Genomic DNA, 27,190 nt, shown 5'->3' on the forward strand with positions numbered 1-27,190 from the left:
TACACTGTATGCTTTTATTTCCTTTAAGTTCTTATATTCAGGTACAACAGAACATACAAACAACACGATGTGACCAAATTCTATGTAAAAATACCAATTACAACAGTTGGTGCTTGTGCTGTAACTTTAAATTCCTGTGTTATTGGTGTTGGTGGGTCAATAGTAGCTATACATTCCAAAACAACCTATGTACAAAAACAGTGTCAGTTATTAAATTACATTTCAATAAATAGAACCATATCTTGTCATACATGCAAAATGCCCTCCACCCTTACATGATATCTTCTCTACTGATAAGGTCTGTCAGAATAAAATACAGCCATAAAATAAATACACATTAACAATCAGCTAGAGTCACAAACATAAAGATATTGAGTGTTCTTGTGACAGATTTGGAGCAATTTTCCAACCAAGAACTAGGAAACAGAAAATTGCACTTGCCCATAGACTGAATGATACACATACACAGAAAAGATTTTCCTTTACTAATAATCTCCAGATAAATCATACTGTAAGGTGCTTAAACTTGACTGCAGAGGTAAAATAATAGAAAATGTGTTACAAGCCATTCAACTAAAAGAATATAGGATCAGTAATTATTACCAGGTCTGGTCAAGGTATATTACAACATGGGTAACCTAAAATACTATACACAAGACTTAATGTAAAGGTTTTCACTCCAGCCAAGAAGATGCTGAACTTGATCCCAAACATTAATCATTTTAACACTGACATTTTGAAAACTGAAAACAATTGAGGAAGCAAGTGGAATCAGTTGTAGCTTTTGCTCTATTTAAGTGAACACCTGCAGCCTTTACTATGCGTCTGTGGATGAGGTGGTCTGCTTCTGGCTTATAGCTAAAGACATGTAATATTTTCATCTATGAGTTGGTATGAGTGGATACGACACATCAATGCTAATGGAGTTTTTAAACACATCACTGTCACTGCTGGACTAAGAAAAGTCCACCAACCAAAAACATCCAGCCAACAGAGCCCAGTGGGCAGCGTCCTGTGACCACTGATGAAGGGCTAGAAGATGACCAACTCAAACATCAGCAATAAATGAGCGATTGTCTCTGACTTTACAGCTACAAGGTGGTACAACTAGGTAGGAGTGTCTAATAGAGTGGACAGTGAGTGGACTCTCAGTATTTAAAAACTCCATCAGCGCTGCTGTGTCTGGTCTACTGATACCAGCACAACACACACTAACACACCACCACCATGTCAGTGTCACTGCCGTGCTGAGAATGATCCTCCACCTAAATAATACCTGCTCTGTGGTGGTCCTGACCATTTAAGAACAGGGTAAAAGCAGGCTAAAAAGGTATGTAGAGAAACAGATGGACTACAGTCAGTCATTTTAGAACTACAAAGTGCTTCTATATGGTAAGTGGAGCTGATAAAATGGACAGTGAGTGTAGAAACAAGAAGGTGGTTTTAATGTTATGGCTGATCGGTGTATAAGCAATAACTAGAAAATGCTTTTTTTAAACTGTGGATTATGGGTCACCAGGATTTGAAAATACTACCTACTGATTTATCCTATAACCTCTAACAGTAAAAATAATATATTTTATTTTAAGTGTAATTTTATAAGATTGTACCTTATTATTACACTTGTAAGAAATGTCTACACCAATAACACGAACGTTGTGCAAGTGCTTTACAATTTGATTTAGTTGAGCTTGTGAATTAGTTTAAATGATTCAGTTAAAACAATGCAATGTTTAATCCAATATGTCTAAAAGCATGAAGGCCATAAAAATGAAACATTAAAATGAATTCAGAAAATCAAAATTAGCAGTACATTAGCAAACGTATTGAAGGTTAAGAAGACAGATGTTCTTGAGAAGTAGTGTGATCACCCAATCTCTCTCAGCAGTACATAAACAAAAGAACAAACTGAAGGAATACATGACATGAGGTCATTTCCTAGGTGTTTCTCAACCTCCACTTGGCTCATGACCTTCTGTGTGTCTGCGGCTTGGCCGTTTGATCTGCTGCTGCCCTGCAGAAGTGAGCTGTTCCCAGTAGGACTGGCAGTACTGGTGGATCACTCGCACTTCAGGTTCCAGAGGTTGCACACCATCAATTCTGGGCAGGACGTCATGCTGACGAGGTTTTTGATCCATCTTTATTTCCTCATATCCACTGTCCTTGTTATTCTCCTCATCAGGTACTGTGAGTGCCACTGCGATGTCCCGATCCAGAATTCGCAGTGAGACACGAGCTAGAGTGTGCTTAAAGTTGTTCTCAGTGGCCAGGCAGTGGTAGAGACCAGCATCTGATTGGGTGAGGGACTTCAGCAGGACTCCTTGAGGCGTGGTCAGGACTTCTCCCTCTCGGTTCAACTGCAGACAGAGCAGTGTAACTGTATTTTTTTAAATTTATATAATGAAGTTATTATATGATGGAGTTATGTTCTAATCCCTTTAGTTCTTTTACTCTCTATGTAATATCTTGTTGTAAAAATACCTACACGAACCATCTCAAGTATTTTTAAAACATTTTCCTCCCAATCGAGTCGTATACAATTACCCGATTGCATTTCGCTTCCTCTACTGCTGCTGACTTCCACTCCTGATGACCGAGAAGAGCTGTGATCAACAAACACTCCTCCGAAACGTGTGCAGTAGCCAACTGCTCCTCTTTAACATCATGTTTGCACTTTGGTTACATATACAAATCTTTTGTTCAAGTTTAATGTCAAACACGTTATGGGCAATTGTGTATCTCCAATTTAACTAACTTACATGTCTTTGGACTGTTAAAGAAAACTGGAGAAAACCCACAAAGACACAGGGAGAACATGCAAACTCCACACAGAAAGGACCCGAACCGCTCCACCTGGCAATTGAACTCAGGACCTTTTTGCTGTGAGGCGACAGTGCTACCAGTAAAACAGGGTAAGGTCTATAAATTGTCTGCTTTTAATTCTGGTTTACAAGAGGGTAATATTTCTGTTTTTATGGAGTTGTATTTTCTAATTTAACAAAAATATATTATTGTATTTTTTACATTTTAAACCACCACAATCTGAAATAAAATATAAAAAAAAAAACTGAGGCAAAATATTTGTAATAAGTATAATAAATGTGGCTATATTTGTGCACTGTACATTAATAACAGGTTTATTAGAAATTGTCTAAAAACTCCTAATCAGATGTAAATTGCGAACTCAGTGTTGCAAGACTGTGAGGTTCCCCATTTAAGTGTTGAGGAAGTGTAGAAATGAGATCTTACCACTTTCCTTCTTCCTTCTTTTTGGTAGAGCCATTTGACAGTAGCCTGAGGAGATCGTGGTACACACTCCAAAAATGTACTGCTACCCTCCACGCCGAACTGTACTGTCTCACTTAGTCTTTTCTCAACTGGGGAGATACACAGAACTCATTTAGTGTATGAACCTTGAAGGACGACACATGCTTATAAATGATATTTTATTTATTCTGCTTCATCATTTGTAAATCAGCATATCTGCAAGCTCATATAGAAACTAGCTAATTAGGAAACATTAGGCTTATTACGCCGCCACGTTTCCTTAGACACTTAGAGCATGTTTCTACACTTATATTTTTACAGCATAATTAATATACAGTACAGTAATCTATATATACTTTTTTTAGTATATAATTTTTTATAGTTAATTTTTTGACATGGCCAAACACTTTTACCCACTTCAAAAATTAAAAATGTCCCCATCCCGATCTCTACCCACCTTTACCATTGAAGCCTCTGCATTGACGTAAAGGGTCACCATGTTTAACATCCTGCCTTCTGCTTCTCCTGAAAAGAAATTTGTTTTATTCAGACATTTCAGATGGGACGCAAACTGTTTAATTTTCATTAACTGTTAAAAAATTATTTGCTTAAACTTTTTAGGGTTTTGTTAAGCTTTGCCAACCTTTTAGTTGCCTGTGTAAAGGCAGCACAGTTCTCTCCATCCCAGGCACAGTAGGGGTCTCGTGCCAGACAGCAGTCTGAGCAAGCCTTACCATACACACCACAGCGATGTAAAGACACCTGGGTTAGACCAGCATCCGATGATACATATAGCTGTTGCTGTTTAGATTAAAGGAAGAAAAGATATTACAGTCTGTACAGAGGATATAATAAGTATTTCATTAACATTTCTATTATACACTTTTAAACATTGGGACTGTAATTAGGGAATGTAATGTTTACCCTTTTAGCAGATATTCTCATTGTCTTAATAGGCACTTGTGTCTGTAAAAAAGAAGAGACACCGTCTGTCAGTTTATTAGGTACAGCCTAATAAACTGTCTACTCATTTCAGGTCAAATTTATTTGTATTGTGCTTTTTACAAAATATATTGTTTCAAAGCAACTGTACAGAATCCAAGACTACTGTACTATACTACTGTCATTGGCTATCAGGTCCACCTAATCTCATATGGGTGAACTTTGAATGCATACCATCTATTACCATCTATTACTAATTCATGATTCACAAAATTACCACTGCTTTGGGCTTCGACTTACCCTAAAAACTTCCACTTCCTCTAAAGTCAGCTCTTCCATGGTGGTTGGATCTTTGGGCAGTACTATAATTTTCTGCACTGTTCCACGATCTGTAGACAGTAAACAAAAACCTTTAACAATATGCTCCTAGTGTAGCACATATATGGTGTTATTAAAAACACCTGCAGCTATATATGACTCACCTGTTCCGAGAAAAAACACATCATATCTCCCATCCACAGCATCTACCTGGTCCACAGCAATTGTGGTAAAGCGGTAGTCCACTCCTGATCGCACCACCAAGGGGCGCTTGTGTATAGGATACACTGGGTGGTACATGAGTGGGTGAAAGCGAATGAAGTTTACAGCCTCCTCTGAGAACTCTTTAGTGGAATGCAAACCTGGTGTAAAGGTGCCTCCTGGACACTAGAAGGTAACACAAAGTCATCTTTTTAACAGTAACATAAACAGTAATCATTTTAAAACATCTTGAATAATAATTTGTAGTTCTTAACATTATGAATATTTACTTACAGTTCCAGGTCGAGGGTAGGGAATCTTCCCGGTGTACATTGTCCACTGGTAATTGTGTCCTTGTTTGTGGGCAAAAGGGCCATTGAAGACATTCCGAATGTCAGCCATAGAATACACACACACAGCCGATCCCTTAAACACAGACCTATGCAGAGATATAAGACACTCTGTATTCCAAAGGCAGCAAAACTAGCCTTCTATATACAGTATATGCATGAAGACAACTAGATATATTTACCCTGCAGTGGAAAAAACAGCATATATCATAGGGTTGCGTTCATCCTGGGTTGGCTGAATAAAGACATCTCCTGGAATAAAAAGATATGATTTAGTCTAGCAAGGATACAGATGCTGAATCAACAGCGGAATTAAAATAAGATAGTACTAAATAACCTGGTGCTATATACACCGATAAGCCATAGCATTAAAACCACCTCCTTGTTTCTATTCACATTGTCCATTTTATCAACTTCATTTACCATATAGGAGCACTTTTTTAGTTCTACAATTACTGACTGTAGTCCATCTGTTTCTTTGCATGCTTTGTTAGCCCCCTTTCATGCTGTTCTTTAATGGTCAGGACTCTCCCAGGACCACTACAGAGTATGTATTATTTGGGTGTTGGATCATTCTCAGCACTGCAGTGACACTGACATGGTGGTGGTGTGTTAGTGTGAGTTGTGCTGGTATGAGTGGATAAGACACAGCAGCGCTGATGACTGTCACTGCTGGACTGAGAATATTCCACCAACCAAAAACATCCAGCCAACAGCACCCCATGGGCAGCGTCCTGTGACCACTGATGAAGGTCTAGAAGATGACCAACTCCTGTGGGGGTCCTGACCATTGAAGAACAGAGTGAAAGCAGGCTAAAATGTATGCAGAAAAACAGATGGACTACAGTCAGTGATTGTAGAACTACAAAGTGCTCCTATATGGTAAGTGGAGCTGATAAAATGGACAATGAGTAGGGTTGCCAACCGTCCCGTAAAATACGGAATCGTTCCTTATTTGGAAACTAAACGTGGTGTTCCATTACCTAAAGAAAAAAAAAAAAAAAAAAAAAAAAAACACATTGGTTCTAACAGGTTTGAGCAGATTTGTGTTCTTCGACTGTTGTTTACTAAAACTTGAGAAATGAAATGTTTACTATGGAAGCACTTCTGTAAGTCGCTCTGGATAAGAGCGTCTGCTAAATGCAGAAAATGTAAATGTAAATGTGTTCCGTATTGAACCGATACGGGACGTGCTTTATTCCGTATTTTTATCAATGGGAGAGAAATGCTGCAGATTAGAGACTTCCACACTGGAAGAAGCTGAACTACAGCAAAATTACCCTGAGAAGAAATCTAGTTTGGTTAACTAAAATTACTTTGTGGAAGGAAATATCAAGTGTACATATGTGTGATATGAATTCTAACAAAATATAATACAAAAAAGTAACATGCCAGCAAAATATGCCACACAGTTGAGTTTATTTCAAACAGTGCCCACTGTAATACATACATAAAAACCCCAAGTATTTATGAAAAAGTGTGAGAAATATTCAGCATTTTTTATAATACCAGGTCTGTTTTATTTTTATTTTTTAATGAAATTTGCAATAGTTTGCACTATTGAGAAAAAATGCTACATGATGTTCTTCATGCATGTTGTTTTGCCTAAAATATGGTTCTGATTTATTACTATAAAGAGCGAAAATAATATATGTTAAACAGCCTATACTAAACATTTTGATAATGTTCCTATGACGGTGTAAGACCCGTAATATTTTTTATAGGTGTAAACACCCGCCAAAGCAACCCCCACCCTATGCCTTCCGCCAACCTGCCAGCCCAGGGTGTTCCTTATTTCCAGTTCTGAAAGTTGGCAACCCTAACAGTGAGTGTAGAAACAAGGAGGTGGTTTTAATGTTATAGCTAATCAGTGTAAACAGTATAATTGTGTTAAGATTGTGGTAAAGTGTACTTTTTAAATAATACCCACTCAGCTCATCAAAGAAAGTCTCCACACCATCGTCACCCATTACAGAGCACACAAGTCTGGCTTTGAGAAATGTTGTCCACTTGTTAACCAGCAACTTCTGGCCTCCCTCATCATTCTGGTAACACACATAGCACATTTGCTCTCAGTTCTGCTCCAATAATATTTTTTTTATAAAAAAAAAAAATTTATACTACATAAATGCCTAAAAAAGTATTAACTTACAGATATATTGCTGTTTACATGGTCACAAGACCTGGTTTATACCTGAGGATAACTGTTGTGTTCTTCAGTTTGTTTTGTAGTAACCAAAGCACTTCTGCACTGTTGAAGCACCACTTTTTAAATCTATCTACACAGTAAGTGGTGCTAATAAATAACTTTCTGAGAACGCTGAGCTGATTACATCACACTTTCTGTTTCCTGTTATCAGACTTTGTCTTTTAAGATTCTGCACCATAGTACTAGCACCAACTTGCTCGTTTACAGCCCTTCCCCTAGCTTACTTGCAGATCTGTCTGTTATTTAGCCACACAGCATTTAAGGAGAACTTAAAATTCAACTCAGAAGAACATAATAAAAGAAACATTTAACCATTTATTCATTATCTGTTTTACCAAAGCTTCATCATGTTTAAAGTCACAGTGGGTCTGAGTCTTAGGCAGAAAACACTCCTGCCAGGTCACCAGTTCATCACAGGACACACACACACACACACAATTTTTAGAATCTTCAAGTGACCTGACTGTATGTCTTTGGACTTGTGGGTGGAAACCGGAGCACCCAGAGAAAACCCACACTGTAAGGAACCCACTTTCTTGCTGTGAGCTGACAGTGCTAATTTAAACCATGTTCTGATTAAACAAATCCTTATCCAACTCACTTTGACTGCACACTTAGCTTTCCTAATGTTTTGCTTTTGTTTGTATGTTTTAACTGTAACAATTCACTGACATCGTTGAGAAAATTCTATTCAGAATTTAGTGCCCATTGACAAAAGTTTTGAATTCTAATTCCTCAGTGTAACAGTTGTGTCTAATGATGACTAGTGACTTTAACAAGATAGGAAAACTAAGCTGTTAATAAATTATTTAAGGAAACTTTGCACAACGGAAACTTTATTGCACTGTAAAACCTCCATAGGGACTGAAATGTTGTCAAGGATTAAATAAGCTGCATAGGGGAATCTAGGAAATGTACAGTGGGGGAAATAAGTATTTGATTCCCTGCTGATTTTGTAAGTTTACCCCCTTACAAAGACTTGAACAGTCTATAATTTTTATGGAAGGTTTATTTTAACAGAGAGAGACAGAATATCAACAAAAAATCCAGAAAAAAAACATTAAATAAAAGTTGTAAATTAATTTGTATTTAATTAAGGGAAATAAGTATTTGATCCCCTACCAACCAGCAAGAATTCTGACCCCCACAGACCGGTTATGTGCCCATAAGGCACACAAATTAGTCCTGTCCCTGTATAAAATACTCCTGTCACAGAATCAGTTTCTTCCGTTCAAATCTCTCGACCACCATGGGCAAGACCAAAGAGCTATCAAAGGACGTCAGGGACAAGATTGTAGACCTGCACAAGGCTGGAATGGGCTACAAGACCATCAGCAAGAAGCTTGGTAAGAAAGAGACCACTGTTGGTGCGATAATTCGAAAATGGAAGAAATACAAGATCACAGTCAATCGCCCTCACTCTGGAGCTCCATGCAAGATCTCACCTGGTGGGGTAAGAATGATTCTGAGAAAGGTGAGGTCAGTCCAGAATTACACGGGAGGAGCTTGTCAATGATCTCAAGGGAGCTGGGAGCAGAGAAATGCTGGATATGACCCCAAGAACACCATCCCCACCGGGCATTTCTTTGCCTCCAAACACGGCGAGTGGAGTTGATGTCAAAGAGCTCAATTTTGGTCTCATCTGACCATATCACATTCTCCCAAGCTTTCTCTGAATCATTCAGGTGTTCATTGGCAAACTTCAGACGGGCCTGTACATGAGCCTTCTTGAGCAAAGGGACTTTGCGGGCACTGCAGGATCTCAATCCATTACGGCGAAGTGCGTTACTAATGGTTTTCTTGGTGACTGTGCTCCCAGCTCCCTTGAGATCATTGACAAGCTCCTCCCGTGTAATTCTGGACTGACCTCAACTTTCTCAGAATCATTCTTACCCCACCAGGTAAGATCTTGCATGGAGCTCCAGAGTGAGGGTGATTGACTGTGATCTTGTATTTCTTCCATTTTCGAATTATCGCACCAACAGTGGTCTCTTTCTCACCAAGCTTCTTGCTGATGGTCTTGTAGCCCATTCCAGCCTTGTGCAGGTCTACAATCTTGTCCCTGACGTCCTTTGATAGCTCTTTGGTCTTGCCCATGGTTGTCGAGAGATTTGAACGGAAGAAACTGATTCTGTGACAGGAGTATTTTATACAGGGACAGGACTAATTTGTGTGCCTCATGGGCACATAACCGGTCTGTGGGGGTCAGAATTCTTGCTGGTTGGTAGGGGATCAAATACTTATTTCCCCCACTGTATATACTACAAAGTAGAGCCTGAAATAAAGCAGAACAATAACTCCAAAACTACCACAAACTGTCATGTAGCTTTTTACTGAAATGTATTTATTGATTAGAAAATAATCGCACAAATATTTGTGTCTGTGCCCCTAATAATACATACAAATGTAACATCTACAATACATCAAATGTATGTTCATCTACAATAAAATGGTTAACTGTCCATAACTATAAGTATATATTACTCTCATATCTCATAACAATGGAGAGGGCGGCACGGTGGCTTAGTGGGTAGCACAGCAAGAAGGTCCTGGGTTCGATCTCCTGGGTTCTGTGCGGAGTTTGCATGTTCTCCCCGTGTCCGCGTGGGTTTCCTCCGGGTGCTCCAGTTTCCTCCCACAGTCCAAAACATGCCACCAGGCTAATTGGAAACACTAAATTGTCCTATAGATACCTAGCCGCTAGAAGCACAAACCAGTGCATTGTAGTGCCGGTCCCAAGCCTGGATAAAATAGGGAGGGTTGTGTCAGGAAGGGCATCCGGCGTAAAAATTGTGCCAGATCAATGCGGATCACGATCCGCCGAGAGCCGACCCCGCAACCGAACGGGACAAAGGCCGAGGAAGAAGAAGAAGATCTCATAACAATGAAGAACTGTTAATAAGTATTGTTGAATGACGAATGCCTATTTAGTTTTCTTACCAAACACACTCTGCCCACTCTGGCCAACATGCTGGGACTTGCAGTCCCTCCAGAGTCCAAACTCTTCTCCCGGAAGAAGAAGTAGAGCTTGTCATCATTTTTCTCTGAGCTGTCTGGAATCTGCTTTATTTGAATAAACACCGGCTCTAATATTAAGACACAAAGAACGAAAAGAAAACATCAAAAACACATGGTGATTGGCAAATGTATCCGAGGTTAGCAAAAGATCTTTTTGCTATCTGGCATGATTGGAACGCACTAGGGTTGCTGTAGGCATTTGTACACTAGGTGGTGGTGTACACCCAATCCCTGAACCAGCAAGTCAAAAACAGACTCGAGGAAACTGCGTAGCAATCAACACTACTGTGTTATTTTTTCCATTAACATTTCAGTGCGACTTGCAAGTAGCTTGAATGTCTTGCTCAAACGAGTCAAATTATGGACAGCTAAAAATTCATTTTTATGTTCTATTCAAATTAAGATTCAATTTCCACATATGAGTTCAAGGGCTGAGTATAAAAACCATAACATAACTGTTGCTAGTAAAATACCTTTTTTTTGCTATCCAGCTAGCAGGTTTAAACTGAGTCAGTGACAAAGGCAGCTATACAGCCACCAAAGAAATCATAATTTCTGACATAAATAAGTCAATCACTTTATAGACAAAATTTACTATATGGACAAAAGTATTGAGATGTCCTGTCTCTTTTTTAAATTCATGTGTTTCAGCCACAACAGTTGCTAACAGGCGTATAAAATCAACTGTATTAAGAGAATAGTATGCCTTCGACTTGGCAGCAACAGGTTAGGGAAGGCCCTTTCCTGTTCCAGCATGACTGTGCCTCTGTGCACAAAGCAATGTCTATAAAGACATGGAGAAAAACTTGGTTTAAAGAAACTCCAGTGGCCTGCACAGAGCCCTGACCTCAGCCCCACTGAACAGCTTTGGAATGAACTAGAACATCAACTGAGGCTTTCCTGGCCCAGCTATACAAAATGCTCTTATTTACCGAACAGACACAAATTCCCACAGTCCTATGAGAAGCCTTCAAGGCTCAAAGAGCCCAACAAGTTTGTGGACAGGTGTCCAAATACTTTTGGCCATGAAGTGTAACCCCACTGACCTCCCTCCCTCAAGCACAACCAACTGTGTCCATTGGATGATTGGCCAGGTCAGTAGCATAGCTGAGAATCAAAGAGCACAGCACTAAGCGGTGGTGGGCTAGCGCACGAGACTGCTGCACCACTCGAGTACAAAGATAAACACTTTATGACTAATGAACCTTCTGTTATATGAATTTGGAAAATTGGTTCACTACTCATTAACTTTAAGAAGCTAAAACCGTTTAAAAGATTAAAGTGAAGCAAGCATTTTATATGAAATCATGAAGTAAACTTACTTCTTCTTTTACTTCGTTATTTTGTTTTGAAAAGCTGATTTGACAGATGTGGTAGAGCAAAAGAAGTTTTCCCTTATTGTGCTGCTGTACCCATTTGTTTTAGGCTTAACTGAATACTTACCATTAAGCCACTTAGAGTCATACTGCTCTGTCCTGATAGCTGGCCTGTTTCCCATAGTTCTAAAGATGGCTGGGTCAGTGCCCATAAAGTCCACATGCACACCAGAGTATAGATTGCCATCTGAGAAACACAGAAGAGGGTAAGGATGTGGAAAGAAGAAATTAGCATAGGCTCTGTGCATGCTACTGAAGGTCAGAGGACAAACAGTAGTTCTTTTGTAACTCACTGATGAGGGCAGCCACGTTTTCATGGTTTGGGTCGTAGGAGCATTTGCCCTTTCCTGAATCCACATATCCAGGGACCAGCCTGAAGAGGTAGTCCTACACAGACAAGAGGGGCAGATGGCCAGTTGAAAGGGTTGTTATAATAAAGCTTCAGGCAAAGTGTGTGTGCGCCTAAGTGTGTACCTCGGCTTTCCAGCCTCTGTTGATAAAGGTACAAATGGGTCTGTAAGCTCCTGTGCCACAGGTGTACAAATGAGTCCTGTTCCATGGCTCAATCAAACGTACAAAGTTGGCACATTCTCCCTGGGAAACACAAACACACACAGTAACAAGAGATTAATGTAATTCATAGGGATACGCTAAACATAATCTCCATCTAAACCTTAATCAAAAAAGCTTAGTTGTGAAACAAATCAATAATTATTATAGTGAATGTAGTGCTAGCATAATATGTGGTGTACTTACATATGTTCCTTTCCCAGTCATCTGACACTCCCCTTTTCTTTGAGCTGTTGCAGGCCAGTGGATCTATGAAGAGTAAACCAAAAACTTTCACCCTGAGTATATGCAGAGTATGTGTAGAGAACATCTATATTTCATATTCAGTATACCATATATTCATTATTCTAAGAATAAAACTGAACACTGGATCAGTTGTCTTACTTTTACACTGAACTTCTTTCATAAGCTTATTGTGGGTTTAAACAAATATACTGGGTCAGTTCCACACAGCTCCAGGGTCAGTGATTGGATTCTCACCTCTGATTACTGTCTGTGTAAGAATTAACAAGTTTCTCATGTGTCTTCAGGTGTTTCCATTGTTTCCTGCCATCAACATGCAAGTCTTTTGGCTACATAACATTTAAACCACCATCTGTTTATGGTTTACTCCTGGCTTCATCTGATGTGATTCCAATCCTTCTATTATTCTTAATTTAGTTCGAACTGAAGTGATTTATGTCAATGTCATCATGGGTCCATATACTGTATATCCTCAAAACACTGGTGTGCAAAGTTAGACCATCATGGTACTGCAGCAGGTAATATAATGGTCACACACCTTTGAGTTTCTGGGGACCTGAGTTTGATTCATATACTTGATTCTCTCAGTATCTGCATGGGTTTGCCACTAGGTGGACTAGCTAATTTTGATCCCAGGTGTGAGTGACTGGATAGTTGTGTTTTGATGATTGTGCAGTGGATTAGAGACCTGTCCATGGTGTATTACTGCTTTGAACGTATTAAATATAGTGTTCTTGTTCTTGGTGCTCTTAATAACATGCTCTGCTTACAATGAGAGGTTCCTTGTTGACGTTCTGCATGTCCAGGGACACAAGATACTCGCGGCTGCCCAGGTAAAGTCGTCCCTGGTCCTGGTCCATGTGGAGAATTCGGTAGTCACTGGTGTTGAAGGAGAAGCTGAATGGCCTTACTGTTCGAGTGTCCATTAGCTCTGGTGAGCAACAGAGAGAAACCATGGGAAATGCTGTCATTAACGCTGATTGCTAAAAAATCCTAAAACTGATTCCAGTTTTGTGGTGTACCTGGTGTAGCAAATTTAACCAAAAACCAGAGTTATTTACTCTAATAATAATTGTGTTCATAAAACAAATCACTGTTTTGTTTTTGGATCAGCAGGGGGAAGTTTATATTTCTTTTGCTCTAGGCGAATTAAGTCCCACTCACAGAGCATTAGTGTGTTTTGGGATAAACAATTCTCTCTGGGCTTCTTGTTCTTGTGATCCCAAATCTTACACAAGAAGCTTGTCATTCCTGAGCTGTCAGCTTAGACCTCTGTGAACTATCCTCTCAGGGGTGCATAACAAAAACTGACAGTGTGAAGTGAAATTCTGGGGAACAAAGTGCACTTAATTCATTGTTGAGATATCAACAAAAATACATGAATGTACTGTCTGAATAACGTATGTTCCTACACCTCACTTATTATGCCTGACATTGAGATGCCCACTATAATTATGGAAGGTCTTTAAAGCTATCAATGGCTTGCTGAGAAAGTGTGTACTGATGCAAATGATGCAGCATTTATAAATGTTTTATATTAAATGTTATTATAAATATAAATGACATCAAAAAGACCTTTCATAAAATACATGTATTATGAGAAACATTAAAATAGCCTACTTCCTTTGTTTAAAATAAATGTATATATATGTACTACCATAATAAAGTAATCTGAAAAGACTTTACCGTGGTTATAATATTATGAATAAGCAGATTAATCTAAACATATGCCTGACTAATTGTAGCCTTCCTAGGGCTTAAATAACTGTTGTTCTCATCTTACATGTGTTTATATGCTTAAGGGCTTTGGTTACACCCCATCAGAAATACTGCACAGAAACTACCAACATGCTCCGTATTAGCTCTTTTTGTGTGCACAGGCCCTATTGTTGTACAAAAAAAGATGATAAAAGTGGGTGAAAGTTGATCCTTTAGCCATTTTGCCACAGCGGGTGAGCTTCTAAGAGTTGAATATTTTAAGTGCTGACCCACTGTGAAGAAACTCAAAGCCAAACAGCTGCTAGTCAGAATGTGATTGTAATTAAATGTACGAAATAACTAGAACATTTCTAAATTAATGAAACACTGCTGAGAAAGAGTAAACATTAACAATACCAGGAACATTCTGTGGCCTAATATACACCCCTTAGTTTCAGTTTTCTTTGAATAAATAAATGATATGCATTACAGAAGCATGCCAGTTTTTATAAATGTCACCCCATTCATCTATCAGTCTACAGATTTCAATGATTCCAGTTTCTTTTAGGAAGAACTTTGCTGCAGTCCTCAAGCTGTCCTTTTCATGCACTTATATCATTTAAATCATGAACAACTGAACTATTACACATTAAAATCTGAAGCCGTTTTTATGTCAGTAGGAAGTTAGACTGTATGATAAACTACATGTGGATCTCTGTGTAATGTTAATGTCTTAGTGTAAAGGTAGAATTCTTCTTACTATGAAAACAAATGTCAGGAAAAGCTTCAATATACATTATAATTGCATATAAACTGCATCTATATAAATTATAATTAGCAAGCTTAGTTATAATTGCATAGCTAAATAGTTATGATAGAAATTATTGCTACAGGCTACCATATAAAATCTACTTCTGAATGCTGGTTTTGCTCAAGGTGCTTATGTTCACCTTACTGTTCTACATTAATGTTATGTTTAGTTATGTGTTTTTAATAAGACACAAAGACTTACTCGTATAAAACCTAGATATGTGTTTTATATTTTTAAAGGTTAAATCAAAATGGCAAAATATGCACCCCTAATTTGGCCTTGACCTTGAAATCACAAAATCTTTTAACTGTCAACAGACAAGGACTAGTTTCTCTCCTGAACCCACGCTCTGATAGCTTCCACTTCCTTTAGGTCACTAGCAATTCGTCACTAAGGATGTTTGCTCTTGTGTTTGTGTTTTCAAGTACAGGAAATGTGTCCAATACATGACGTTCTAATTTTTCAAGAAGAGATGAGTGTTCTTGCTGGATGCCAAGAATATTTTGCCTCCAAAATAAATCTACACATCAGATTTTAGATCAGGCAGGACTGGGTGGGTAAGAATAAGGAGGCTTTTAAACAATATATTTCCGCTCTCCTTCCTTTATCATAAACACAGGACACACTGACGTGGCCAAGCCGGCAAAAGTGGATGCTGCTCAGAGTTCAGGCCAAACAAAACAAGCTATGGATATGGTAAACAAACAGGCACAAAGGTAAAGGGAGTATGCATGTATGTCTGTTCCTAGAAATTCCTTGCAGTGTCATACATCATATTACAATCAAAGTCAGTTTATATTAGTTAAAATGTCAAAATGTATCTACAAATATATTATTTTGAAATATTTGCAGTTATAAAGTTTCATATGTGACATCACACTGGTTGTCTTTCCTCTTAACTAGATGAACTTCCACTAAACATGTTCACTATAACCCTGTAAAGAGCTTTCCTCCTCTTCAGGCGCCTTCAAGACAAAGGCCATCCCTGTTGTAAACAATGAACAATCCATCTTTGGGAACAGCAGAACACAGAGGAGCCAAGCAGAGAAATGGTCTTTTCCGGCCCACTATTCTTAAAGTGGGGGAGGAGAAAATAAAAGGTGGAGGTCACTAATACTGGACCGATCATTCTCAGGGGGGACAATACAGCGGATTGGGCAAGGCAAGTGAGTGGATGAAATCAAAAAAAGGCCAAAGGCCACAGATGAATTTCAGCTGGATTACATACACTGGTGATGACATGATAGAGGGATAGAACAATACTGCAATAAAGAGCCAAAGTAGAATGACTGTGAGCAACAAGTAAGTTTGGCAAATCTTTTAGGCAAGCATAAGAAACACAGCACATAAAACGCTGTGATAACTGGTACTGGTATGATATTTCACTTTAACCTTTAAGGCTTACTAGTCAGAGAAAAAGCAATATGCTAAAAATGTTACATTTAATTTTGAAGAATGTTACAGAAAAAAACAATAAGAAAATTATAAATTATATATAAAATTATATACAATTATTATCATTTAGAGATGTAATCTACAATGTTTAAAAAGTGAAGAAAAAAATCTGGACGCACTCATAATTTTAGATCACACAGTATACGTAGCTAATTGCATGTGCCATTGCTTTTTCCATATTAAACTTGTGCTACCAGTGTCTATTTTTACCATCTGAAGTTATATGTTTGTTATATTTATCATTTATAAACAAAATGTACTGTACACTCTTTATCATACCTAAAAGCTTTATAAATGCAAACTATATGGGAACCGAATGATAGAAATTGCCCCTCAATGTAAATAAGTGAATTACCATTGATGCCCAGCAGTAATGTAGAAACAGAAATTGAGGTTACAAAATCATTGGTTGGGCTCTGTGACTCAGTTCTAGGACTCAGAGAGGCAAGCCTTATATGCCTCAGTTAGGGTCAATGTACACAATAAAAAAAACACTGGTACCCATGAAGGAGTCGATCAAAAAGAACACAAGCGCATTTGCCAAAAACATCTAGACCATCAAGACCTTTGGTATAATTCTTTGTGAGCTGATTAGTCAAAGGTGGAATACTTTGAAAGACATTTACATTTGGGAGTAAAACTAACACTGCATTCCACTATAAAAACATCAAACCAATAGCGTGGAACACAGAGGTAGCCCTACGAAGGATTGGCACCCTGTCCAAGGTATTCCATCCTGTCCTTTGTTTTCTGATAAAAACTGTCCCACCGCTACCCTGACCAGGATAAATCAGTTCATGAAATGAAAATGAAATAAACAAATACTAGAAGGTCTTTTAAATATCCAGGCACATTTACAAAAAAAACACAGACTGTAGTTATATAATTAATAAATTAAGAATGTTCTCAAACATTTTGTAGTCATTTTACTGTAATTGTACTGTATATTAACAAAGCCATTACCCTTTCACTGAAAATAATCATGTATGCAAACCACGCACATTAGGTAAGCCAGCATGTTCATTAATTGGAGCCATTAAAGCTTTTATCTGTAAACTGTCCACCCACACAACCCAAACCAGTTACAATGTGTAAAACCATTTAGAACAGTTTGTATTTGTAACTTTTTGGACAGTTTTGTGCTTTTTTTAAAGGACAGTTGGAGTCAAGTTGTGTTGATTGTGCTGGTTCTAACACAACAGTATCACAATAGTACTAACAAGCAGATTATGCACAACTAACGACTGTCATTATTTTAAGATGCTAGCTATTTAACATGGGAGTCCACAATGTATTTATTTGTTAGAAGTAGGAATAAAGAGTAAAAAGCCTTGAAGATCAAGTATGTGATGTAGTGTGAAGGAAACTACAGTTTTAAAAGCTATTTTCTCCTGTTTTTTTGTAAGCTTATGATAAACCTGCTTTGTTCACATAGTTTTAACAGTTGTGTTTCATCTTGATCTCCAGATATTTCCAGCTTTTACACAACAAAATAGAGTAAAATATCAACCTTATTAATTTTAACCAAACAACAGATCAAAGTAACAAAGTTAGTGTTAGCATGTGATATATATGTTTATTTATCCATTTACTTGTTCATCATCAGTAATTGTTCAACCCTACCCTGATGATAAGTCTGAAGCCTGGACAAGGCACCAGTTCCTGACAGGGGATTACCCATTCACTCACTCACTGGCATCTAGAGGTAAGTTCCAGTAACCATTTCTCCTTTTGCAAGTTTTTAAGAGGTGGGAAGAAACCAGAGTTCCCGGCTGAAAACCCACTTGGATATAAGAGGTACGTGCCATCTCCTCACAAACAATAAACAATTATCTCACTGCATTAGGGCAGGCCGTAGCTTAACAATCAAAAGGTTGCTGGTTCAAGCCTCACCACTGCCAGGTTGCTGCTGTTGAGCCCTTAAGCCTCATTTGCTCAGATTGTATACTGTAACTGTACTGTAAGTCGCTTTGGATAAAGGCGTCTGCTAAATGCTGAAAATGTAAATGCATGTTAAAGTAATTATAGTCTCATTTAATGTTCTCATTGTGAGACAACCAGAGCTCTATTTCTGCTGGTTTTATTTTGGCTGGTTCCTGTTTTAGTGGCCTTTTAGACTTTTTAACTTCATTAGTTACAACTTGCTTGATAATTGCTTGAAAACTCTATTGATATAATTTGTTCACCAAATTGTTAGTGATAAAGATGCTGGGTTGTTAAAAGCATGCCTACTCTTTTACTTACCCCAGTACACACCTTTTAATCACATAAAGTAGGTGTGAAGGTTTTTAGCATCACTGCTATAATTATAAAGCTCTGATTCAGGGAAAATGTGTTCTCTCGCCTCTTGAAGTGTCAGTAAAGAAGTGACTAAGATTTTTTCTAAAATGCTTTATTTGAGTAATTCCTATTTGTTCAAAGGTTCAAAGGCTTACAGACTCATCTTTCAGTTATTTATTACACTGTACTGTAATTTGAGACTTGTGCATAGTGTGTGCAGGTATGTCCGTGATTGCAAGAGGCTGACAGGTTAACTTGCTATAATAACAGTAATTGTTTGGAGTAAAGCTTCATTCACACACACCTATTATCTGTAGGACTGTTTGGAAAAGCCTGGAAAAACTTCTACAGGGAATAGAACTAACCTGTTGTGGTTTCATAACCTGTAAGAGACATATGATGGCTGGCTGGGGAATTTTCTTTCCACAGCTGTTTTCTGTGACTGAATGATTCAAACACTTACTTTTTTGTTTGAATTTGAGTTGACCACCGGGTTGAGGTCAAGACTCTGGGAAGGCCATTTCAATCAAGCTTTAGCTGGTTGACCACTACCCTAACAGTATCCTGTGAAATGTTTAAGTACCATCTAAATTCCTTGGTCACTTAATGAATGCAAGCTGTCCAGGGCCTGAAGAATCAGCCCCAAATCATAATGCTCCCTTCACCATGCTTCACAGATTAAAGTGTTAGTGTTAGCAAAGATAGAAATAAACATAACAAGAAACCTTGTCCCCAAAACACTGTTAAACATCTAGATGGTATCTTGCAGACTTAAGGTGTGCAGAATGTTTTCAAAAGAGCAGTGGTTTCCTTTGTGGTGGTTTTTAATAAACACTATTGTTATCCATGAACAGAGATTATTAAGTTCAAAAGACTTCTGCAAGTCTTTTACTGTGACCGTTGATTTTTTTAACCTCCCAAGGCATTACATGTTATGCTGTTTAGTATGTTGTCTTCTACAATGTTTTAGACAAATTTTCCAGGCTTCAAGCTTTTTTACAGCTCTTTCAGTTTATAGCTAAATCGTCCAGCTTATCGATCCTGAGCTGATTGAGGCAGGATTCACACTAACATGTTTTTTAGAGGAGCAGCCTACATCAGTAACCTGACTTTGAGTGGACATCTCTTGTATATCTTGTACAGCTTTAAGCAGATTGTGTTTAACTACAATTAAACTGACTCGATTGGATCACATTTAAAGCATATTTAATGCTAATTTAAAGTTAATTAATTTTTTTATTATTTAACTCGACAAAAGTGAATATCAGGGGAATGTGTAGAATGTGTAGAACAAAATAATAAAGACCTGAAAGTCCTTTACTGCAGTAGGACAAAAAACCCTTTATTATGGCTGACATAATACAATCATTGATGCTAAGGAAACTCGAAGAATTACAGCTAATGATTCCATGTTTCATATCATATTGCATAATATATTGCAAGTTCCTGGACTTTTGAACAATGAACATTGTATACTAGATGGTTTCATTTACACAGCGGGTATCCGGCTCCAGCTCTGGAGGAAACATCCACCTTTTGTAGACTGTTAGAAACATTCTAGCAGTCAGTTACAGGAACTAAGCTACTACTTTAATATGTGTACGTGTTTGCATATGTGTGTGAATGCCTACGGGCATGTGAATGAATGACTAGGAGGATAGAAGAGAGGAAAACAGAAAAAAACAGTAGTTCTATTATGTCCAGTACAGGTGTTTGTGTGGTTCTGTTTATTATGCCTTTTTTGTATATATTTGTGTGTAATTGTGCCCACCTTTAAAGGATAAAGCAACTCTGGGGGCTGAACGCAGGATGCAGGACACACCACAAACGCACAGTGCCAGTAGCAACAGGATGATTCTTGTTCCCATATTGGTTCCCATGTGACTCAGGCAACCTGTAGACCTAAACAAAAGAGACAGAGAGTGGAACAGGCTAAATATATCATTGGGGGAAGAGAGAAACATGCAGGGTGGCATAGAGGACTAAGAAAATGACGTGAGCTGTTAGAAATATCTGCAAGAAAAGGTACAGACTATGAAAAAGATATTTAAGTTACATAAAAAGTTACATTAAAATTATAAATGCTGGAGGAATAATAACATCATGTCACAAACTTCAATAATCATACATCTGATCTACCTCTAGATTTGACAGAGCCTAAACACGTTGAAGTAGGGCTTTGTTGTGTGACAGTGACCAATTTGCTTTCTAATTCATTTCTGATTAGCAGGTTGACACACTAGAGCACCATCCTTGTAGGTTAAAGGGTCAGCATGCAACGGTGGGATGTCAAACATTGCACACCTGTGAAAAAAGGGATTAGAAGGACATGCTTTGGAAACGCCAGTGCTGCCAAAGTGCACTAAGCTGCTGCAAATCCCTGTCACATTGTGCCGTGTTATAGGTTTTAGCAGGATATCCCTCCGGGCCAAGTTTAGATTTGTTTCCACTAGCTACTGATCCAGGCCATAAACTCCTGACATCATTGAGTGAAGCACAGAGCTGATGTCAATAGGGTAGTCATTCAGAGTTTTGAACTTTGCCACTTTTCATCATATCAGACAAGTATGTGAAACCATTTTTGTTGAAGTATTGTGATGTTTTAATTACCAACATAATGTAAAAGAAAGACAGGTTAGAATAAAATATACATGTATTAGAGTTTAGTCATTCATTATTACAATCCTCTTGTTATAGTGCTTTTATAACTTTATTGCTGGTTACTGTAAAAACTGACTGATTGAGATTTACATTAAAATACAAAAATGTGTCTAAAGGCATGAAAAGCTTGAAGTACACTTTAACAGCTCATTTTAAACATTACAATTGTTTTTATTGTTTTTATTTGCCATTTGCTGAGCTAAAGCAAATCTAAACTTGTAGCCTAGGTACATAAATGACTTTCCCAGGCGCCCAGGCTAGTAGATTTCTCCACCACTGGACAAGATGCGTGAAACAACCAAGTATAAATAGATTCCATGAATATTTAAATGCACCCATATTCTCCTGATATGCCATAATAGTAGGCCAGCTGAATAGTTAGTGTTGTAGTAATCACCTTATTACTATAATAAATACACACATGCAGAATGCATATCATCATTTATTTATCTCCAGTAAATAAACAAAGTTTGGAGTTGGAACTTGTTCTTTTGGATGTTACTCTCTTTAGGCACCATGAGATTTGGCAGATGATTCAAGTACGCCCTCCCAGCACATCTATAGGCTTGTCTCGGAATGTACTACATGTCTAAACGTCAAAATGACAGAGTGAAGAAAAGATGTGAGAGAAAAGAAAGGGCATCTGAGTGAGCACTGGTGTAAAGAGCACAGGAGTTAAAAGAGGGAGAGGGGTAAAAGCATGAGGACTGATTTAATCTCTCTGAACAGTGCTAGAGATGGATATGCCTCTCCTGCAGGAGAGAGATTGAAATCACAGCTGGTAAGCAATTGCTATTGAGAGCTTGAAAAGTTCATTAGATCTGAACAGTGGAGGTTAATCAAACTAAAAAAAAAATACTAATTCCCCAAGAGTTTAGGTCCACAATAGGCCCTTTCCACTACTTAGTTCTACCCTTCTTCTACTTATTTTTTCTTTTCTTTTGTCTGCTTTTGGCTTTCCCCGAGTGCCTAGCTGGCTGGAGATCAGACATAGTTAGCTTGATCAGATATGTATTTTCTTCTCACTTTGTGTTTGTCAGCACAGGTCATGCGCTTAGGTGTTTTTACATGTTAGTCCAAACACTACTTCTGTAAGAGGGTGTGGCATTTCAAACTTAGCTATTCAACACACACACAAGGTGTGAGCTTGCTGGCATATACCTAGAGAAATGAAAGCCCCAGGCTGCAAAAAGCAGGTCAGCGAGGGTCATGTTTCCACCTGCAGAGCTGCTGAGGTGAAAGTCTCAGTCCTAACATAATTAGCCAGGATTTTTCTCTTGCACTTTGGTTTCAGTCTTTTTCTACTCAAATGTATGCAGTTGAATGAAGTGGATTAGAGACTTTCTCTTTATGAAATGAAAAAACATAGGATGCAAAAAAAGTAAACATCCCTATAGTCATATTTCGTAAAAAGTGCCCAAAATCACAGGCATTCTAATATAATCAAAAGTGTACAGGCTACATTTGCAATTGAAAGCAAAATGTTACACCCCATGGTTTTTGTATTGATAAGCAGGGGTGGGCAAATCGTAAATTTATTAGCTAACCCACTGGGCAACGGAATGATCCAATGAATAGGTACTTTACCATTCTGAAAACATAATATTGACTAGAAAACAGCAGGAGAGAATGAACTAGAAGTTGCATTCAGTTCTGCTAAACATAAAAGGTAGTAGAAGTAAAATAACACAGTAAGAAAGAACTTCAACTAAACTAAAAGTTTTAGAAAAGAAGAAGAACCTGTAGAAATGTGCATGTTAAAGACAGAAAATGTAACATTCATTGTACTCTGTATTTGCAATGTGTTGCTTTATAAGACATTCTGCTATTTAAGGCATGGGTGACAAAGCAGATTTATTACTTATGTCAGGAAATATTGGCCAACACTAACTACTAAATCTGACATATTTAGAACAAATATGACAGAAAGAATTGGAGTGAAAGTCAAATATTACAACTAAGCACTCAAAGGATACAAAAATAGCTTGGAATGATTTATAATGAGAAAGGGTGGTCATTCAAGTCATTAGAAAATACTGTTTGGATTTTTCATTATTAATACCATACAATCTTTTAATATCTTTGACAGTAATGAACAAACCTAGTGCACTGAATGCCTTGTCAAATATGGCTAAGCATATAACAAATCAGAATTAGTTCTTTATAAGAATGTAAAACTGTTAATACCACTACTATATAGCAAATTAATTCAATTTAAGTACATAACAAGTCTATCCAAGACAAACTCCAAACATTTACATATGAAAAACAATAGCACAGATTTACAATATGAGTATTGATTCAGACAGTTGCATTAAACCCACGACCCTATGCAACCAGGCTCCTCTGAAGTTAGAAACTTGTTAAGTGGCCCATTTAATGCTTTACTGGTTGTGGGAATTGGTAGATATAAACGGTTATACTCTCATGTACACATGCATAATGAATGATGGCACTCCGCTGGAGTGGACAGGATATGAATTATGAATACTAAAAGCCAAATCTGTGACGTCTACTACATCTCTCTTCATATTTATCTATTTATTCCAAAACCTTTTCCCTTCCCTAACCTGGAACTAAGTCACTTTATGTGTAGTGTACTGACCTTAAATTGAAACTTTTTTCAATTTTGGACAATTTTGGACATTTTCAAATTATACTGCAATTTATAATCAGTATCTAAACAAAGAAAAATCCACTTTAGTTTTTTTTCATGATGGCTTCAAAATGGCTGAGCAAATCTGCACAATACATGATGGTGCGAGGGGGAGGTTATTTTCTTGTGATATGATAAGATATGATTTCACTATTTTGATTTTAATAATGGCCCCCCACCCCAGATGTTAAGCAAACATTACACAAGTGTCTTGATGAGGAACTCCAGTTTCTTGTGCAAAGCCCTGATCTCAACCACTCACAAATCATCAAATCAAATCATCATTTGCCTAAAAGGGCACAAATTTCCACACCTAAAATTGAAAATGCCTTTTGCGTTTATATTGAATACAGCTGGACAGTTGGTAACTTCACTGATGCCATATAACTAATACTAGCTCTACAGATGTTAGAAGGATACATTTTAACAAGTCAGAAATGTAATTTGGAACACATGTGATGCTGTACTTAGTCAGACCAGCTTTATATCAGTATGGTCATGAAAGAAACAAAACAGGGTCGTAAAAATGTTTTTGGACTGTTTTGCAGCCAGAAACTGTTACATTACAGAAAGCAGATTTAATAATGAACAATAATTAAACAAAAATGTTGGTATATATATATATATATTATTTTTTTATTTTTTTTATTTTTTATTTTTTTACATTTAAAAACTTAACAGCATTATAGTGTTTCATGTCAGTGACCCAAAACCTCTCTCTCTTACAAAACTCAATGGTAATATTAGATAGGGGTCCCTTAGAACCCTCTGGAAAGACCACTGTCTGTGGGAGGAAGGTAAACCTTCCAGGGGTGCCAAAATTTCAACTAGCACCCCTGTCATCTTATGTATGATGTATGGCATACCATGACCCTATTTCCATGAACAAACCATATATAAGTCATGACAGCATATAACTTATATTTTGCATTATGCACAAATAGCGAAGAGTACAATGCACAGCTTGCAAAAAATGTTTTAGGACTGTTTTGCAGTCTGTGAAACTGATACATTGCAGAAAGTGGATTTAATAATGAAAAAGAATTAAACAAAAATGTATACAAACTTACATTTAAAAAGCTTAACAGCATTATAGTGTTACATCATGTCAATAACTCAAAACCCCATTCTCTCTCTCTATTACAAAACTCAATGGTAAAATTTGTATTGAACACTGTCATATAAATGGATACAGTATAGAAAATGTGGGGACAACTCCAAGGGCCCAAAGTAGATAGGGGTCCCTAAGAACCCCCTGGAAAAAAAACACTGTCTGTGGGAGGACGGTGAACCCTCCAGGGTCCAAAATTTTAACTAGCACCCGTCTCCTTATGTATGATGTATGGCATTCCATGACCCTATTTACATGAACAAACCATATATAACCCAGGACAGCATATAACTTATATTCTACATAATTCACACATAGCATATAGTACAATACTCCAACAAAACAGCATACTGACAGAAAGCTAAGCAAAAGCACACATATTTAATAGTAATAAAGAATGAAAATAAAGGTTTGCTAGCCTTACCTGTTCTCTCCTCTCCTTTCTCTCAGAATCGGTGGCTAAACTGGAAAAGACGTCGAGCTGAGTTTTCAGTCGTCTCTCAGGTGAGATGTTATCCTTTTATCTACATTCCAATAGTCTCGCCGCGATATTTATCACTCCCAAAAAAGAAAAAAAAACACCTTACTCACTAAAACACACTTTAATCCGTTGGACAGTTTGTCAGTGAGAGCTAAAACCTGCTGACAGGAACGCTTCAGTCAGGACGGAAAGGTCGACGTGAGTGAGGTGTGTGGAACGAGCTGTGAGCGCGCGCTGCTTGTCTGATTTACACTTATCTCTCAGATGCAACAAATAGCAAAAAAAAAGTGTTGTTGTTGATTTCGTGACAGTGTCACAAAAAGATTACTCGTGCAAAAAGAAAAAAAGAAGCAAAACAATGTCCTCTTGTCACGTAAGCCCTTTAAAATCCGCGGTTTTGAAGCATAGCAGGTGTTCAGTCAGTTCTGAATCCCACAAAAGTCTCCCTAGTCCCTATCACACTCCCACTCACACTCCCAGCTCCAGCTCCAGCTCCACCACCTCACTTACTCGCTCCACACCGCAGATAAACCAACTGCGCATTTCCTCACCTCACGAACAGGAACGCTTCCCTCCACAACTCAAAGACTGATGATGGCTTTTCAGAGCCCCTCAGACACCTCCCAAATTAGATTCTTAAAGCTGTCAGTCGGACCCAAAAAGATAGGAATCACTATTGGTTTCCTGAAGGACCGTTCGATAGATGGTGTTCTTCCATCTCCTATAATAGTGCCATGTTTTAACATAGTTGAGCAAATATTCCATTGTCAAATCTGAAAGCTTACCAGTTTGGGATGGATTTTAAGAGCAATTTAAAATGATTAAAAATTTAATTAGAATTAAAATTTGATTTTACAATCTTAATCTTCTTTTGATTTTATATAGGTGGGTAGGATGTGGAATTGATTCTCTATACATATTTGCAGGTATTCATCCTAATGACACTTGATCCCCACTATTATTCCACAATAAGCAGGTAAATTGGTAATAGGTGAGGGTTGTGGCTTACCACTGTGTGCTATCTTTTGTGAAGGAATCAACAATCAGTTCACAAAGAACATTTGTCAATGCAAGATTGCAATTAATTTAAGACGCTCACCATATACCATACAGAATACTGTGAAAAGATTTATGGAAGTAGATTTAGATAATAATACATGTGCAAGGTCTGAAATCACTGTTGAACTTTAAACCCTTTATACAACTGCATATACAGTCGCATATTTTAACATCATTGAGCAAATATTGCATTTTCAAATCTGAAATCTTACCAGATTGAGAGGCATCTTAAGCTCAATTTACGATCATTAAAATATATACTGTATATGAAAATATATAGGTAACTTTAAGAATTGTATTAGAAGTTTATTTTTTATTTAAGTGTGTATACATTGATGAGTAGAATTTGGAATTAATTCTCTATACCTATTTGCAGGTATTCATCCTAATGACACTTCCATGTTATCATTCCACAATAAGCAGCTAAAATGGTAATAGGTGAGGGTTGTGGCTTACCACTGTGTGCCAGCTTTTGTGAAGAAAT

The 27,190-nt window shown here is 37.7% G+C and overlaps 1 protein-coding gene across 1 annotated transcript; it reads right to left on the reverse strand.

Annotated features, from left to right (window-relative positions):
* sema3ga (sema domain, immunoglobulin domain (Ig), short basic domain, secreted, (semaphorin) 3Ga) lies at positions 1–25,819 on the reverse strand. Its single transcript, XM_062998982.1, has 18 exons — positions 25,591–25,819; positions 20,510–20,640; positions 13,265–13,425; positions 12,438–12,500; positions 12,156–12,275; positions 11,975–12,068; positions 11,749–11,868; positions 10,228–10,373; positions 7,009–7,123; positions 5,261–5,330; positions 5,023–5,167; positions 4,692–4,914; positions 4,510–4,598; positions 4,192–4,233; positions 3,911–4,068; positions 3,725–3,792; positions 3,250–3,377; positions 1–2,357 (listed from the first exon to the last, which is right to left on the reverse strand). The coding sequence occupies exons 2-18, from the start codon at positions 20,616–20,618 to the stop codon at positions 1,950–1,952; spliced, it is 2,259 nt and encodes a 752-aa protein (XP_062855052.1). The 5' UTR covers positions 20,619–20,640; positions 25,591–25,819; the 3' UTR covers positions 1–1,949.
* Between the last annotated feature and the right edge of the window lie 1,371 nt (positions 25,820–27,190).

Source organism: Trichomycterus rosablanca, chromosome 7, assembly GCF_030014385.1.
Source record: "Trichomycterus rosablanca isolate fTriRos1 chromosome 7, fTriRos1.hap1, whole genome shotgun sequence".
Classification (NCBI taxonomy): domain Eukaryota; kingdom Metazoa; phylum Chordata; class Actinopteri; order Siluriformes; family Trichomycteridae; genus Trichomycterus; species Trichomycterus rosablanca.